At 35.1% G+C, this 17,814-nt stretch overlaps 3 protein-coding genes across 4 annotated transcripts; 1 reads left to right on the forward strand and 2 right to left on the reverse strand.

The window, feature by feature from the left end:
• Positions 1 to 830: 830 nt before the first annotated feature.
• Positions 831 to 6,772, forward strand: LOC132620431 (uncharacterized). Its single transcript, XM_060335106.1, has 7 exons — positions 831 to 1,541; positions 2,550 to 2,633; positions 2,891 to 3,031; positions 3,921 to 3,986; positions 4,277 to 4,444; positions 5,301 to 5,627; positions 6,265 to 6,772. The coding sequence occupies exons 1-7, from the start codon at positions 1,278 to 1,280 to the stop codon at positions 6,358 to 6,360; spliced, it is 1,146 nt and encodes a 381-aa protein (XP_060191089.1). The 5' UTR covers positions 831 to 1,277; the 3' UTR covers positions 6,361 to 6,772.
• Positions 6,773 to 7,176: 404 nt separating this feature from the next.
• On the reverse strand, positions 7,177 to 11,560 carry LOC132620430 (uncharacterized). 2 transcript variants are annotated; one of them, XR_009574898.1, is made up of 4 exons: positions 11,194 to 11,560; positions 8,581 to 10,287; positions 7,882 to 8,028; positions 7,177 to 7,757 (listed from the first exon to the last, which is right to left on the reverse strand). XR_009574898.1 is itself a non-coding variant. In XM_060335105.1 (3 exons), exons 1-3 carry the CDS (start codon positions 11,260 to 11,262, stop codon positions 7,692 to 7,694), a joined length of 1,842 nt encoding a protein of 613 aa, XP_060191088.1. In that variant the 5' UTR covers positions 11,263 to 11,559; the 3' UTR covers positions 7,177 to 7,691. The 2 variants fall into 2 exon arrangements, 1 of the variants encoding a protein (XP_060191088.1); XM_060335105.1 differs by lacking the exon at positions 7,882 to 8,028 and having other exon boundaries at positions 11,194 to 11,559.
• A 1,897-nt stretch (positions 11,561 to 13,457) lies between these two features.
• Positions 13,458 to 17,296, reverse strand: LOC132618270 (protein yippee-like At5g53940). Its single transcript, XM_060333334.1, has 5 exons — positions 17,000 to 17,296; positions 16,003 to 16,046; positions 14,431 to 14,539; positions 13,837 to 13,892; positions 13,458 to 13,703 (listed from the first exon to the last, which is right to left on the reverse strand). The coding sequence occupies exons 1-5, from the start codon at positions 17,093 to 17,095 to the stop codon at positions 13,625 to 13,627; spliced, it is 384 nt and encodes a 127-aa protein (XP_060189317.1). The 5' UTR covers positions 17,096 to 17,296; the 3' UTR covers positions 13,458 to 13,624.
• Between the last annotated feature and the right edge of the window lie 518 nt (positions 17,297 to 17,814).

Consider the following 17,814-nt stretch of genomic DNA (forward strand, 5'->3'; position numbering starts at 1 on the left):
TTGTCGAGGATAGTGTAGCGTGTAAAAGGATTAACATTTATGTGAAGGGCCAAAGGCTTATGACGCGGAGAGGTTTGGTCTAGTCTGTTCATGTCAATTTGTGCCCTAGTTGAGACTAAAGCACTGGGGTGGTGACCTCGTTACAAGATAAGAATATAAGGTATAGGCAAATGTGACTTTAAGCACACCTGAGTGCCAGCTATAAAACTTGTCATTAAGGGTAATTTAAATTATATTATTTTTAAATTTAGAAAGGTGTCATTCTTTTTTATACATCGGAATGGATGGAATACTATATAGAACATTTCGTGTTGGAGTAGCATTAAATTGTGAAAAGGTGATGTGAAACTTTGAATAGTCACTCGTGAGTTGCGATATTGATGGCCTAGTTATTGTGATGCTTCATGGTGCAACTATAGATGAACTTTTATCCTCAGTGACCTAAAATATGGAAATTTATGTGGCAGGATGTTTCCTCACAATAATAACCTTTATTACAATTGTATACTTGAAAAGTATAGACCTTACATTCCCACTCTGCACTCACAACCGCTTCAGTATTAATATGACAATGGATTTGTAACCTTAACATGTCAAATATAATTTGTAAGAAAAAGAATTATCTCAACTTATTGGTTCAAAACTGAAAATCTGAAAACGAACTCAAGAAAATTTTCGGATTGGATTTAGATGGTGGTTTCTTGAATTCAAAAATTAAAGTTTTCATATCCAATTTGAATTGCCTTGAACGCTCACCCTTAATATCAAGTCACAACATCCTTTACACTAAAACATGTCAAGTAAGACAAGAAAAATAAAAAAGAATTCGCACAAAGGAGGTAAAATTGTAGTATGTGCAATGAAAAACAAGTTTCATTCAAAGGACAAAAAAAGAAAATAAAGGCAACTTTCTTAATTCTTAGGGGTCGTTTGGTACGATGGTTGGATATCCCATGAAGCGGGAAATCATATGGGATTAATTATCCTACCTTTTATATGCGATAACTAATCGCATCATTTTAGTGTAAAAGTTATCCCCAGGATTAACTAATACTCCAAATCAAATATGAGATAAAATTAATCAACTAATACTCCAAATCAAATATGAGATAAAATTAATCCCATATTTTATCCTGAAATTATTATCTTTATCCCGAGTACCAAACTAACTCCACGTACATATTAGTATGAGATATTTTTAACGGCTTTCCTTTCACTTTGCTGTCCACCAATAGTACTAATGGCGCAAAAATAACAGAGAGCTCAACTTTGATTCAATGACAATGGTATTAAACTTCCTTCGGGGTGGTCATTTCTTCAAACAGCTTTCGTGCACTAGAGCTACCAGCCGTTTTTTCAGCGCCCGTCGCGTTCACAGGCTAATTATTCCGTTCACTAAATCCTTTGTTGTGCTGTCCAAAGAAAGATACCACATTTCGTCTGTGGCCAATTATTCAACGTTATCATCGGAGACTAAGGCTAGTGATTCATTCACTTCACCTTACCTATCTGTTAGCATTTGCTGTCAAAAGGATGTTGCCGTAAGTTAATATATATCCTCACTTTTACTGTTTTCTCTCTTGCTCCTTATGCTAATTGCCTAATGTTATTGATTGATACAAGTGAACAATTTTGTTGTCACCTGAACTGTCACTTTTCCGCGAGTTTCACACTCCAACTATCACATGTTTGTTTTTCCTACTTGAACTATCACACCATCTATGTATTAAAACACACCTTGTTGAGTACATGGTGATAGTTCCGGTAGGAAAATAGACGTCGATAGTTCAGGTAGGAAAAGGGAACAACTGATAGTTGGGGTGTGAAACTCGCGGAAAAGTGATAGCTCAGGTGTGATTTTGACCATTAACTCATTAGTATATAGACTATAGTTGATGTAGCGTTGAGGTTGAGAAGGCTATTATTACTTTCAGGTTTTTCTCACGATTACTTTATTATGAGTTTCATAGGAGAACGCTGAATTTTGTGCAGCATCAGAGTGCCAAAAATCACTACACTCTGTTACTCCTTTACGGAATAGGTGCGAATTTAGTATAAGACTCCCTCCGTTCACTTTTACTTCTCGAAAGTCAAACTACATGAACTTTAGCCAACATTTAAGATGTCTTTTTTCATCATATTAATATGAGAAAAATTGCAATTTATAGTTGCATTTTCCGTATTTATTTTGAGCATTTAAATTTTAATTTAAAATATTGAATTAATCTAATTCAATTTAACTCCGAAAATTAGTCAAATTGCCTCTCGAGAAGCGAAACATGACAAGTAAATGTGAACGGAGGGAGTGTACTTTTGGCAAGACTTTTAAATTATATGCCGTTCGAGTCGAAGACAGTGGATGCATTTCCTACGCGAAATGTACATCCTCTTTTGCATATTAGGAAATTGAGGAGACTAAATATAAAGTGTAATGTTGGATTATGTGAATGTAGAGCTCTGGTGGTTCTTGCGCAATCCCTAATTCCTAAATGGAGTGAAGTGTAATAACATACATCAGACTTGAACTTTTATTTTTGTTTTTCTATCAGGATATGCTCTCAGAGGCTCTTTTGTGTTTTGGAGCCAGTTCAACTTCTGTGGATGAAGAAGAAAGCAGTGAGAGAAGTGATGAGGTAGAGTGTCCATTATTCTATTCATCGATGCTGCTTTTAGGTAGGACGAATCAAAAGGCTTTTGCTGTTCTGTGTCGGTTTATTGTGCCTGCATTTAACTTCTCTTTACAACTCAATATGCGTACCAATTCATTGTTATGTATCTTGTTGGAGAACTAGTAGCATAACTTTCTATTCCTGGTTATTTCAACTTGAGGTATTCAGCTGTTCCTTCTCATTTGTGTTTATTAATTTTTTCTCCTTCTCCTAATTTTCAGATAATCATTACTTCCATCTTTTCGGTATGCAAAGATGTGAAAGACTGCATTTCACGTGCTGCTGATTCTATAGGGTTGCAAAAGATACCTAGTTTTGAAGTTGCAATGCATGACCATACTGAATGGATAAAAGCTACACAGGTCAACATTCTTTCCTTTGCAGCTTTACTATTGATATTGAGAATTGTAGTAACATAAGAAATATTCTATTTATCTTCTGCCTGCAGTTATTTATGCCTAGCAAAGTAAATGCACTGTAATCTTGGTTTGAAAAGGCCCTCAAATCTTCTTCTCCAAGACTAATAGGAACCAGCAAGATGTTGCTTATCATAGTGATCACTTACCAACTTTTAGGGTCTTTATGGGCAGGCAATCCAGTTGCAGCCAATAGTCAATACTTGCAAATTTCATAGATGCTACTTGCCAACTGTTCTCTTTCTGTCAGCGATATTAAAATGAACATGAAACCGGAAACTGTTTGTGTCTTGTTTAGCCTGTCTATTTCTTGTTGAAAAGCATGACATGACAATGAGTTGTCTTGAAAAAATAAATTATACCATTCCGGGTGGGAATGCTTTGGTCAATATTGCCCAAGTGCCTAGTTTACTTATTTATGAAACTTTTATGTCATTTTTGAAAATACGAAAACGTAATGCATGCATCCATATGTTGGAATGCAGATGACTTCATAAGGATTATCCTCTTAAAAGGTCCCTTTAGATCATCTTTGGCATTCAACCAGTTTTAGTTACCTGGCAAGTCTCCTATGTTTAGTGAGTAGCATTAATAACAGGGGATCTACATAGTTGATTCTTTACCAATCCATTGAAAGCTTGCATCCGGCGAATTGATGTTACCATACTGGTGGATTCATGTATCCTCTTAATTTCAACTACATGTCTGGAAGCTACCGAGCTTTTGACATCATTCTATTACCAAGTCACGTGTATATATGCTGCACAAGTTATCATCTTGGTGACTGGTGAACCAGTTAGTTTAGATCTTTCAACTATTGTCAATTAATTTGCAGGAATCGTTTCATCCTGTGGAAGTTTCTGATGGACTCTGGGTGGTACCTGAATGGACAACTCCTCCAGTATGACTATACCTCTCTCTCCCTTTGTTCTTTTCACAAAATACAATTGGTTCTACACTCAGGCCTATAGTCCAAAGCATTCTGTTAATACTCAATCAAACTTTCACATTATTGTCTCATGATTCTGCAGTCTTCTCTTTTTTGCTTATATTTGGTTGTTGATCATGAGTCTGCACATTGTCATCTTTCCTCCATAAGAAATTATTAATACATGTCTAAAATATGTATATATATGTTTATGTTCTGTAGGTATATGTATAAAGAGCGTGTGCTTACTGCTTAAATTGTAGGATCTTCAAGCAACAAATATTATTCTAAATCCTGGTTTGGCATTTGGAACTGGGGAGCACCCAACAACTAAGTTGTGTCTCCTGCTGCTGCGAGATTTGATAAGAGAAGGAGAACTCTTCTTGGACTATGGAACTGGTTCGGGTGTTCTGGCAATTGCAGCTCTTAAGGTACTTGGGTTTTCTTTCAAACTTGCACTGCTGAAACTTCTAGTGAACTGATTCTTTATAATCGAAGTTCCACCTAGAACTTATCCTTTACTGACTCCAGGCCTTACTACTCTCTCTGTCAAAATAATTGAACTTTCTAGTCTAATAACATAATTAATAAAGCAAATCCCAACACAAAAAGTGCGATGAACGTCAAAACTTCAGGAAAACTTGAGTAGCAGAGATGTGAATCTCAAACAAAACTCTTTTGAGTTCTATGGAGTGACAAGTTGGCAAGGGTGGCTGTAACTGGTTGCAAAAGACCCAGGAATATAATGAATCTAGACGTAGGGATAGTGAAAGGGGACGATAGATAAGGAACAATTTTCAATTCCTATTTTCTGCCTTATTGCTGGATCATTTTTGGGATTTTAGGGCTTGATTCTTTCTTTCTGTTTCTGCGGAACTGCTTCCCTTAGCCTTTTAATTGCGCTTTTCACAAGTGGGTGGAAGTTGAGAAGATTGATGGAGGATGTTTTGGTTTAGTATTGGATCTAAGTTGGAAGTGAAAAGATGTTTTTAACCTAATTCAATAAAATAGTTGGAAAAGCACAGACATTAATACTTTGAACTACAACTTGATTTTTTTCGAAAAATAAAATCTCTGAAATATGTATTTGAACTATAACTTGATAGTTGTACCTGAATGAAAATAAAAATTCTCACTCTGTAGAAATTCCATCGAATTCATGGGCTATGTCTACTTCGTGCACAACTTAAATCTCATTTCCTTCTGAAACCTCAATAGTTTTTTTGTTTATGCCACTGTAGTATCATGGTGTTGCTAATATCTTCATTGTCAAATGTTTATGTGCAGTTTGGTGCAGCTTTTTCAGTTGGTTTTGATATAGATCCCCAGGCAATCACATCTGCTCGATATAATGCTACTCTAAACAACATTGGACATGAGAAATTGCTTTTAAATGTTGTTCCTGGCAAAGGAATTCTTCCGTCTGCAGATTTTAGTTCAAGTATGGACATTGACCAAACTGCCTATGATGCCGAAGTTTTAAATGAGAGGGGAAAATATGACATCGTTGTGGCAAACATACTGTTGAATCCTCTGCTTGAGTTGGCAGATCAGATTGTGTCCTATGCAAAGCCTGGTGCAACTGTTGCTCTTTCTGGGATCATATCTGAGCAGGTATGGACATTCTGTGTTATAGTTACTATACCATTTACGTGATTGAACTGTAGAGTGAAGAAGGCTTAAGGAAACATTTGATAATTGATTTGCTGGTACCACAAAGAATGAGAACTATAAGAATAACACTCCCATCTATATCCATAAAAGATAACTAACACCCTATTCTGTATCCTTCTTGCTTTCTTTCTTTCGGTCTGAAGTTTAAGATTCCATTTCATGCCAAACAATAAGAGAAAAGCATGTATACAACAGTACTCCACACTACCATATTTTTGGTAGTCACAGGTTCTATAACTTTTTCTATTTGTTCCTGGATTTTCAATGGCATGATTCTCGGTTTAATGATCCTCAGTAATTTAGTACCCATATCGAAATTTACATGTATGCTTAATGATTCTCAGTAATTTCCTTTCAGTTATTCGATTCATACCTAGGCAACTTTTTGTCGGTGAAATTACAAGTAGTTAAGCGCTTAACAAAGTAATTTACATGTCTGTAAAGAATAACAATCATGTGCATAAAAATGAGACAACTATGCATGTAGATATTATGGCTGATGTTTTATTCTTGTGAAACAAGCAAAAATGTAGATTACCTATTCTTGGTTTTTCAAAGTGAAAATAATCTTCTGCAGACTCCTCGCATCCTGGAAAGGTATTCAAAATACCTAGAGAACATTACAGTTACAAAGATGGATGATTGGGCTTGCATAAGTGGCTTAAAGAAATGACGAAGCAGCAGTTAAAGGAAAACAAGAAGTTGATTTGTGGAACTTAAGAGAAGTTTTGATTTGCTGAGGGCACTGAACTTTGCATGTCATTAACTTTCTGAGTGCAGTGCAGCAAATTAAGTGTATTATTCAACTCTGTTTATCTGGATTGTCTTGAAAATTGTTGTTAAAATCCACCTACTTCACTAATTGCGAAACAAAGTCATACTTCCTGAAGGTTGTGTGAAGAGAAACTACTTCAATGTCCTAACTTTATCGGCTATTTAGCTTTGTGTATGGAGTTCTGTAAGAGATATTTTGCAGTCTCTAAAATATAACTTTAGAAGTTCTGATGTTGTTTTAGAAGTTTAGACTGAATACATGTGGCACATTCATGTAATCAAGTTATGAAATGTAATGTTAACTTCCCTCAGCCCTTGCTGCTATGGAAGCTCCATCTAAAAATGGATGAGATCCGGAAGGCTTTAAAAAGGAAAGAAACAATAATCAATTTTTTAATTTCAAACAAGGGGCACTTACAGTTTACAGTCTAAATTTCTGTCTTTCTTTTTTAATTAATTAGTTAGCTATTGAGCTAGTATACCAATCCTTAAAAAATGAAAGGAAAAAAAAAAAAAAAAAAAAAAAACAGAAGCCTACTGGCTGCTTCATTACATATTTAAAACTTTTCAACCGAGTATAAACAAAAGAATTCCACCACACAACCCGATAATAAATTTTCACACGATAATAACACGTGACATTAACAGTTTCTCGAGTTGTAAAAACAAAGCAGTTTGTTAGAGAAAGAAAGTCCGAAACTACCAGAACATAACAAAACATTACAACATTTAAGACGTTTCAGTCAATCAGATGTTCCAGTAAATCTTTCACTGTCTGTCGCTGGAACCATTGCTTTAACCAAAAAGTATGAACTGACTCGGCTAAAATTATACAATTCAACACATTTAAGTGGAAAATAACATCTAAAATCTGTTTTCAATAATTATGGAAAGGATTAACTTCATAAAAAAGAATGATGCAGAAGGAAACACGAGAGCTCCAACGTAACAGACTTAAATTATACTGTATTATTTTTCTGTTCTACAGAGACTTAACTAAACATATCTTTGTCCATCAGCTTTCTTCTGTAGAATACAAGAGCTCATAGCTTCACAGGCAGGAAAACGCTTCATTGATACACAAGCATTCACAGCATAGTCATCCCAGGAACTTCCAGATTCAGCCACCTAGCACTTAAGTCCTGACTCAGTATACATTGCAGCAAGCCAATTCGATTAAGAATCTAAAAATGGACCCAAATGGCATGAAACTTGTAACTCGAACACACATCACCGCTTGAGCTGTCTCCTGGCCAGAGCAGGAACCCGCTTAGGGATGTAAACCTTGTAATTTACCTGGCCAACATGCAGTCAAACACCATGTGATGAGGTCAAACAAAATGGAACCGGAACAAATTGGAAATGTCTCAAAAGGTATTTGAGATGGTAAGAATACTCAAGCTTTGTAAAGAGTAAATACATTGAAAAAAATCCGAAAGTCCCAATAAGTGGAGACTTTGCATGCATATTTGTTTCTCCCCTTTAATTAAAAGCAGCAGCTAAAAGTAGGTTCAATGAGAAACTAGCAAGGGTGCGCCACTCTGGTACAAAAGATTTAACCAAAAACCTGAATCATGTATATATTACCAGATATATTTGGCAGAGCAGAGGCTAGAGAAATATAAACACACTCAAAAAAAAAAAAAAGAAGAAGAGAAATATGAAAGCATATGCAAGTTTTATCTCTAGCAATGAAATTCCAGCAGAGATTGCCCACAAGAAAGGATCACTTATTGTGTATTAGAAACATTAAGTCTGGACGAGAGAACAATGTTACTACTTGCTTGAAAGCCTTACCAAATTCTAAGCATGTTTGGTCATGATTACTTTACCAAGTTAAAACAGTTTTTTTGTCTACTCAGTTTGCTCCCCACTATTGGCTTTGGCTATTGCTAAAAGAAATCTATAGTTAGAACTACTTAGCAGTAACTATTACTTCAATAAAACTGATGAATTCTATCAATATCTCTAATAATCAATCATTTAAATAATCAGAACCAATTTAAAGAATCTAAACCAAAGAGGCCATTTATTTATTTACTTGAAGGATTATTAATCAACTGTGGAGTTGGAAAATCCCAGCCTGACATGCATAAATAATGGAATATGTAGATAATACCTGTACCATTTCACCACCCCTCATTACAGACATGGTCTTTTTTTCGAACTGAGAGGCATCCTTGGTTTCATCAGGCTGGTGTTCTGAAGTAAGTCCATCAGATGTGGATCTGACACTAGAAGTGGTTTCTACAGTAGAACGGACACTGTCATTAACAACTCCTTTGTCTAAGTTATCGCTGGTCCCAGTGCTAAGAACTCCAGGTCTCAAAGGAACTGGTGTTTTAATTATTTTTCTCTTGGAAGCCAATGAATTTTCCTTTTTATATGTCTGTACTGTGGTACTACATGATAGTTTACCAGGTTCCAGTTCATTGATAAGAACTGGTCCAGTGGTATGGTCCTCCTTTTCTGGACTCTGTGAGAGCGCTGATCTATCAGCAGGTTGTGTAACACTCTGCTCAATGGATCCAGATCCTTTTCCATTATTCTCTTCGACTGGAGTATTTATCTCAATCTTTGTGGAATGAGAGAACTCCTCAGTCATTACAAGCTTGCTTCTGCATTCTTTAACTTGATTTAAAGCCAAACCCTCTTTTTTCTCCTGTTCGAAAGACTTGTATGGTATAACCTCAGTCTTTGAAGGGGATAACTTATTAACATCACTGTCATTCTTCTTTTCCTTGGCACCAGATTTCAAATTTGGTTGAAGCTCTTTACGAAACTTCTGCAAGTTCTCCAACGCCTTTTTCCTTAAGACAGTCTCAAGATCTTCAACCCCTCTATTAGTAATATCATCAGACACCCCACTCTTACCTCCATAATCATTACTTACTTCTTTGACTCTATATGGACGAGGATCCATAGCACCACCAACTTTTGTGGGGCCAAAAGTTTCACTATTGGGAGGAAATGCATCATCAATTATCAAATTTCCAACCTGCATTGTTTGATTAGACGGGAAACAAGAACAAGAAGCTAATTTCGGTTTAATTTCCAGGTCATTATTGTCATGGTTTCCGCATGAAGGGCAATCATGGTGCTTATTCAGAATCTCTTCTTTAAGCATATCTGGTCCCTGTTCGTCTCCCTCTTTATCACGTGTCTTTTCTGGAACAATAATAACAGATCTTAAGCGCTTAGGATTATTCTCTTCCGCAGATCCCTTCCCACCGAGAGTAGTATTACAAGAACACGAATGATCGTTGCATAAAGAACAACTTGGCCCCCTACTTCCGCTCCTTTTTTCAATGCTTGTCTCACTACGAATTCTCTTTTCTTTCATCTTTTTCCTGGACTTAATACTCGGAATCTGAAGATCAATATCCTCACTACCCCTATTAGTTTCATCTTGGCAAGTGGAAAAGCTCCTAGAATCTCTACCTCTGGAGCTAATACTATTTTCACGTTGGCAACTAGAACAACTTCCTGAATCGCTGTTCGTGGAGCTAATACTAGTGTATCTCTTTCGCTTCTTCTTCTGCACTTTCCTTCCATGGCCAAGACTCTTTCTCTTTGACTTTTTTCTTTTCTTTACAGGGGGTGAACCCTCACTGACATCTCGGCTTGAGGATCTTTTCCGTGTTCTTTTCTTCACGCGTTTCACATCACGTGAGTGCCTACGGCTTTTCCTACTATAATCATCCTCTGAACTGGAGGATGAAGACTGTGGACTGCTAGAATAATCAGAGGAAGCAGAAGATGACGTGTCATCTTCAGAACTGGAAAGCTTCTTGGATTTGTTTCTTCTGCTTTTTCTCTTCCGTATCTAACCACACAACACATGAAGATGTATAATGAAGGATAATAAATTGGGGATGCCAGCGATAAGACTGGAAAGTATTATAAGAAAACAGAAGGGGGATTAAGTAGCCTTACATTCATGCAAAATTATTATTAAAAAGATGATTGCTATTTCTCATCAAAGCAACTCCATGAATACTTAGTTGTTACATACTCCAACTATGGCATTCAAAATGAGTATTGCAATGTGACTTTACCCTCCCCACAAGATATCATGAACTATATCACAAGCCTTATTATTTGTATATTAATGTACTTTTAACATATTTGCATCAAAAGAATCCCTTCTAAACAAACTGGAAGGAGTATGATTATTCTCCCAGTTTATTAATGTCAACTCATATAAGTTCTGTACCCAAAATAAGCAGCCTTTTGAACAACTCTTTGACCCTTATTCATTCGGAAAACAGATTGCTTTTTTATTTTTAGCTAAAAGAAAAGCTTTTGTTTTTGTTTTTGTTTTTATCCCCAAAAAACAGTTTTAACATCCCTTGATGATACACTCATGAAAAGACCTAAAAGTTTAACCAGCTAATTACATTACTAGCAATACAAGACCACTAATCTCAGATTTAACAGATAACTAACCATTAGTTTTAATTCTCTTCCCTATCAATAACAAAGGACCAACTAGCATCATTACACAAAGACATCATATTCCATCACAAGACAAAAAACAACTCAGTAAACAGAAAAACATAAGCCCCTAAAAAGCAAATTAAAGTAAGATGAACATAGACCCTAAAATACATAACTATACACGAACACTAAAAACAAAACAAGAATCAATGCATACAACATACAAGAACATAACAATTTATAACCATAATATTAAGCAAAATATGAGAATGTGTTGGTGAACAAAAGAAACCTTAGAGGAAACTTTGAGTCTCTTCTTTTTTGATGATTTTTTCTTGGATGAAGATTTCCTGTCACCCATTCGGTTCTTGATTTACTTTTCTTCTTTGTTAACAATATTGGAATAACAAAAAAAAAAAAAAAAAAGTAAACAAGAGATAAAAGAAGGAAAAGGGGTTAACAATAATTGTGATCAATATCTGAAAATCTGTAGATTGAGAAGCATATTGGTAAGATTTAGGATTTGGTTTAGAGTATTTTGACAAGGAAGAGGATCTGAATGGACGATTGTGTACTTTATCGCAAGTATTCTACTTGCAGTTTAGCTTTTACCGTCTGTTTGGATGGTTGTTTCCGTGGTTGATTAATGTATAGTATGCCAGGCTACAATATGGTGTTAGTATTATATTGTATTGTATTAATAAACATAATGTTTAGATAGATTGTATTATTTGTTGTGGTTTAATAATATTTGTATTATTTGGTTTGACTGTATGATACTGTTTAATAACTTGTAAGTTTACTAAAATATCCTTAATTCTTAATTAGAAATTAGTTTATATATATTAATAAAATTCAGGTAGAGAATAAAATAAATTTTTTTAAAAATAAGTAGGTAGTGAGTGGGGGTGGTGGAGGGGTGGGTGGGATGAGGGTGGGGGTACTGGGTGGTAGGGTGGGGTTGGGTGTTGGTGAGGGGTAGTGGGTGGTGGAGGGGTAGGTGGGGTGACATGGGTGGTTGTGGGATAAGGGTGGGGGTAGGTGGTAGGGTGGGGGGTGAGTGATAGGGTGGGGGTGGGGTGGATGGTGGAGAGTGGGAGTGGGGGTGAGTGGTGGGGTGAGTGGTAGGGTGGGGGTAGGGTGGGGTGGATGGTGGAGGGTGGAGGGTGGGGTATAATGGGGAAATGAAATATGTAATCATGGAAAAATCACCAAATCCATAGTTACAAAAATTGAGACTTTTCATGATTATATACCCATGGGGCCCATGAACTACGGGTTTACAACACCATACCACATAATTTTAAGAACAATAAAAACAAACATGATTTCGTACAAAACCATACATTAATGAACCACGGAAACCACCATCCAAAGAGGGGGTCAAAGTAAAAGATAATAATACAATGTCCATGTCCATAACAAAGTGAAATAATGTATTTTAAAATCAACCTAGTGTGTTAAAAATACTCTCAATACTGTAAAAAAGAATTACCTTTTTGCATATATAAATTCAATCTTTTTCCTGTATGGACTATTACGTTTCTAATGGGTAAATGTTAAATTTGCAGTCCAATTTGAAATTAAAAATTACTTTTTTCTCTGTTATGTTTTTTGTTTAATACTTCGGTTGTTCCAATTTATGTGATACACTTTTATTTTTAGTCTGTCCCAAAAAAAAAAATGATACATTTCTATATTAAGAAATAATTTAACTTAAAACTTCACGTTTTACGCACACAGATATCTATGACTTATTTTAGACCGTAAGTTTCAAAAATTTCCTTTCTTTTTTAAACTCCGTACCTAGTTAAAACATATCACATATATTGAACGGAGAGAGTAATCACTATTGTTCGGAAAAGGTATATTTTTGTCCCTCCAACTTGAAATAATTTTAACTAAATCAAACGTCATAAACTTACAATTGAGCCTTTTTCTTGAAGAATTTGGACACGTACATTTCATGGAGAAGCTCCTAATAACAAGAGCAAATACGAGCTAATTTGTTAACAAAAGATATGACTTGACCAAAAGTATAATAACAGCCAAAATGGAACAATTTCAAATAGTATTAGCACAAATTTACTGAAAATTATTTTTTTGTTTAAGATAAAAGGGTTATAAGTTTTACGATTTTTTCCATCTTAAAAAATAACATAATATGTTTCAAATGTGCAGTCAAGAGAATTTCTTTCCACAACTATGAGGGAATAGAGGTGGAGTGAGATTCTGAGATATACAGAGTATTATAAGCCTGTGCATCATTAATTCTAAATTTCTAATTCGAATACTTTATCTCCATGGTAAAACTTCAGGATAAAAGTAACGTATCTACTTTGTTTATTTTTCATTGGGAAAGTATAACGAAAAGCAAAATTGAGCAATTTCAACTACTACATAGCCAAATTTTGGACATCTTCCTCTTCATTATTTTATTTTTTAACATTTACTATCTTTTATTGATCAGTATCTGACATAGAAAACAAAACCATTATTTTCATCAAATCCGCTCTTTCCAGTATGAGGACAGCCACTGCCCACTGAGACATGAACTTTAGTGAATCAAATTATATTAAAAAACACTTTACGGCAACTTATTTTTTCCTATATCCACAAACTTGAGGAGATCTTCGACAAGATACAATTATTCTTTTGATAAGCCCTACAAGATACAAAACCATCAAAATTATCATTACATTTAAATACAATGGAAACCAAGGCTATGCATCTTCACCATCACTTAGATTTGGACGAGTATCAATATAGAATTCAGAGTCAACTCCATCAATGATCCTGCCTCTGTTCACACACGTTATCAACAACAAATAAATGTTATATTGGGAACATTTAAAATGAGCATACTGTTTTTAAGGAGAAAATGGTATTGTGAATTAACATAATAATGTTTTTTGCAAAAAGAGAGATAATATACCTTTCAAGGACAAATTTCCCTTCTTTATACTTCTGGCTTCTCTCATGGGCTGCCTCCTGTATCAAAGAGACACCAAATACTATTCATTAACAAGTCCAGCAAAACAAATAGCGCGCTACATATATTGTTCGAGTTCAACTATGGTTCAGACACTGTACCTATGGGATAGGGATTGAGGAAGGGGGAAAACCGAAGATCTCACATGGTACTTTTACCAATCTGATTTATTTCTTACCTTTTGATCAATGAGAAAATTGGTCAAATTTTACAGGATCAAACCTATGGGACTTGAGGAATGATAATACACTGACAGTATAAAATAATTTTTATCTGATCAAAGATAACTAGAGGTAGGTTAAAGCGTATTTAAGTGAAGAAATACTTTATTAAGTCAGTGTCTATATAAATCAACTGCAAGTGTGTGTATATTATTTATGTGCATAGCAGAACATGTGTAAGGTGACATGCAGGATGAACTATGTTCCTCCTCTTTGATCTTGTGTGTGGTTGTGTGTTTTGAGACTCTGTGTCAGTGCCTATATATATATATATAGAGGGAACACAAAGAAGAAGAGAAGGAATAAGAGGGTTTACATATTTCCAGCCAACAATCTGCCCACAACAACAACAAAATATATCTGCTACAGTGTGCATTCCAGAAAGCATCATCCTCTCCTCACGAGGTCCAAAAGTTATATTTACCCTGAGTCACAAACAGACGGAAAGGTGAAAACTTCCATAACATATAATTGGAAAAGAAAAATAATCTGATCGGGCTGCGGAAGGAAAAAGAACAGGAAACGGTGATAACAACACACATCTAATGCTCAATCAAGAAAGCCAAGTAAAGAAGATCATTGAACTAGATGAATGCGAATTTGAAAATTCGACGTTCTCAAGAAAAAATTGTGTCCCTGGAAAGTGATCACTTCCCAAACATGACATAAACTAATCCATTCAACTCCTATTTGAATAACCACCTTGAGCTGTAAGATGATTCAGCTTAGCTTCCTGTCAGAAATGAACTTCAAAAATAGAAGCAAGTAGTCTTCTACCAACTGCAGCTACTCAAAAAACAGCAATAGAAGTACAGATTCAGTCCAGCATGCTGAATTGTCTTTCATTTTGACTAGCTAGGTCGATAGCCCATTAATTTGCCAAACTAATGACATCAATAATGAGATTTGAACTGTATATAGTTGCTAATGACAACATACCATCTGGACAGCCAAGCTAGTCCAGGGAAGCCAATTCTTGAATATAGATGGGCAAGAAGAAATGCAAATATACATACCTAGTATATAATAGTAAATACCTTGAATAACCGAGCAGAACTTATATCCAATTGTGGCCTAAGCCAAACAGCCATGCTCAAATGCGCATAAGAACTAGTTGAAACTTAGTGGGCTCTTAAAACTTAAGTCAAATGTGAAAAGTTCTGATATGCCTTAAGTTCGTTTCTTTGCAATAGTTATCTATGTACATTTTTGGTAGAAAGATCTCAAACTTCCCTTGTACTGCACTACTACGTTGTTCGGACTCTGGGTGTCCGATACAGGTGCTGATCTAGAGGTCGGATCTAGATGCAGATATGGGTGCGGGGATTCGACTAAAAAAATATTCAGACATCAAAAAATAGAGTTACACGGGTGCATTACCGAAAGTGAAGAGTCCAAGCAACTTAGCTCCAAAAGAATGGTCGATGATACTTGGTTTTTATTCTTATGTAAATTCAGAACGCAATTTAGATTTAGCTCAATAGCCGACACATATGTACGAACAGGGAATATCATATATTCAACAGATACTTGTCACAACTGACATTGCGTTGAAGAGAAGTTATTGTATTGCCAATAATTCACTACAAAATGGAGGCAGCAGGCAGTCAATGGTAAAGTGAGACTTAATCTATTAAAAGAAACACCTTCATTTTGAAACCTATTTTATCCACCGCGTCCTAATGATCATCAAATATATTAAACACCAATTTTCCCCTGACAACAGAAGCACTCACATATCAGCCCCAAAAAGGGAGCACCAGTTGTCACTCACGAAGGATGCAGGTTTATCGACAAATTAAATCACTTGTAGAACAAAAAATTTGATTCATGAAAAAGCGGTAGCATGCTATCAATCTATTGTTGAGAATAATTAGAAGGCACTCACGCATTACTGAACAGGTACGCTTTTCCCCTGCGGCAATGAAAAGCCTGACCATAGTATAAAAGAAGTTCCGTCAGACATAATTAACCATACACACTAAAGTACAATTTGTGCAGAAAATACAAATCAAAAGCAATTTTCTCATGCAATGTACCACGGCAAAGAAGGTAAGCTAACTGTTCATGCACAATGAGATAAAAGAAACTTCTTGAGTTCCAGTTTAAGAAGTTTCAATTAATTCTTCCCGCTTCTAGATTGCCCCACTTAGATCACCTTTTGGCGCGAGATAATGGCAACAACGGCACTAGACAATTCTTATGCATATTTTACTTAGAATTGAAAAACGGAGCGAGAAGAATCTGTAATTGAGTTCTTATAAAAAAAATCAGTGTTCAATAGGTCATCACACCCTACGACATTTCAAAGTCCAAATCTTTACTCCAAAGAACCAAACAATCTTTATTGTAAGGATTCATCACCAAACTCCGCCTGTCCGAGCTTTGCTCAGATTGCCCATCCCAAGCCCGGACATAGGAGAAGGGTTGTGGTAGACTCGCAGCCAGCTTAAAACTTGTAAATTCATGATGATTCCTCATTATACTTCAAACAACCAAATCGTAAAATTTGAAACTACTTAATTAACCAGAAACACGTTACATTTGCAGTCATCAACACAAGCTTACTCATTACTAACTATAAAAGCTGAGATTTTTACTTGTAGCTAAAGTGATATATAACCATGGAAATGAAAGATCAGCATTGCCATAGCTATCTAGTCTGAGGAGTTATAGAGTAATTCAACAAAAAAAGACTTTCCCTCCATTTTAATTTGTTTGTCATAAATGTTTAGAAAAGAATGTCACTTTAGTAACTCTTTACACCTGACATATTGCACAAGATTCAAAGGGTATTTTGATACATTAATTAAGACCACAAAATTGAAAACAGAGGGAGTAATAAAATACAGAAAAGAGAAGAGAAAAGGGAGGTGAAATAGTACCTTGGAAACAATGTCATCAGCAAGGGCAAGTTGGGTTTTGCAGAATTTGCAATTGTAACTTCTTCCTTCAAGATCCACCACAAATATCCTCCCCATTTCACCCTACTGCAACTCAACCCCAAAACAAAACAACCCTTTTTTGATAAGGAAAAAAAAAAAAAAAAAATTGTCAGTTACAAGGTTTATAGAGGTGGGGTTTAAGGAAGAGAAGGGGTTTGAGGTTTTAGAAACAGAACAAGACAGAACAAACCAGAGGTGTCCAGAGAAGAAAAATAGAAAGAGTAGACCGACTAACATGTGGACCACATTTTTGCGAACTTCAAAGCTAATTACTCCTATCTTATCTCATCATTATTTTAATTTATTTGTCTTAGTGATCTTAAATTAAATTAAAGAGATCTATCAAAAAAAACTTTTAATATTGTGTCTTAAATATACTATGTTGAATGTTTTATAATTAAGAAATTGCTAAATTAGAAGAAAGATTTTTTAAAAAAAAAAACAAACTGAAAAAGGAAGTAAAATTTGATGTGATTCATCTTATTTTTCTTTCAAACTTATTTTGCATCTCTTAAGAATTATTTCAATATAAAATTTGGAATTAATTTTATTCGATGTTTGATTAAGAATATTAGTTAAAATCAAGAGTTCAAGATAATTTTAAGATATTATTAAAACTTTCATCTCATATGGAAGGTGGAATAGATAATGTTGATTGTCATTCAAGGATGATAAATTTATTTGGAGCAAACATTACACCAAACTATATACAATTATTATAGTTAAGTTATTTAATGGAGGTGAGAATACATATT

The sequence above is a fragment of the Lycium barbarum genome, chromosome 11, assembly GCF_019175385.1.
Source record: "Lycium barbarum isolate Lr01 chromosome 11, ASM1917538v2, whole genome shotgun sequence".
Classification (NCBI taxonomy): Eukaryota; Viridiplantae; Streptophyta; class Magnoliopsida; order Solanales; family Solanaceae; genus Lycium; species Lycium barbarum.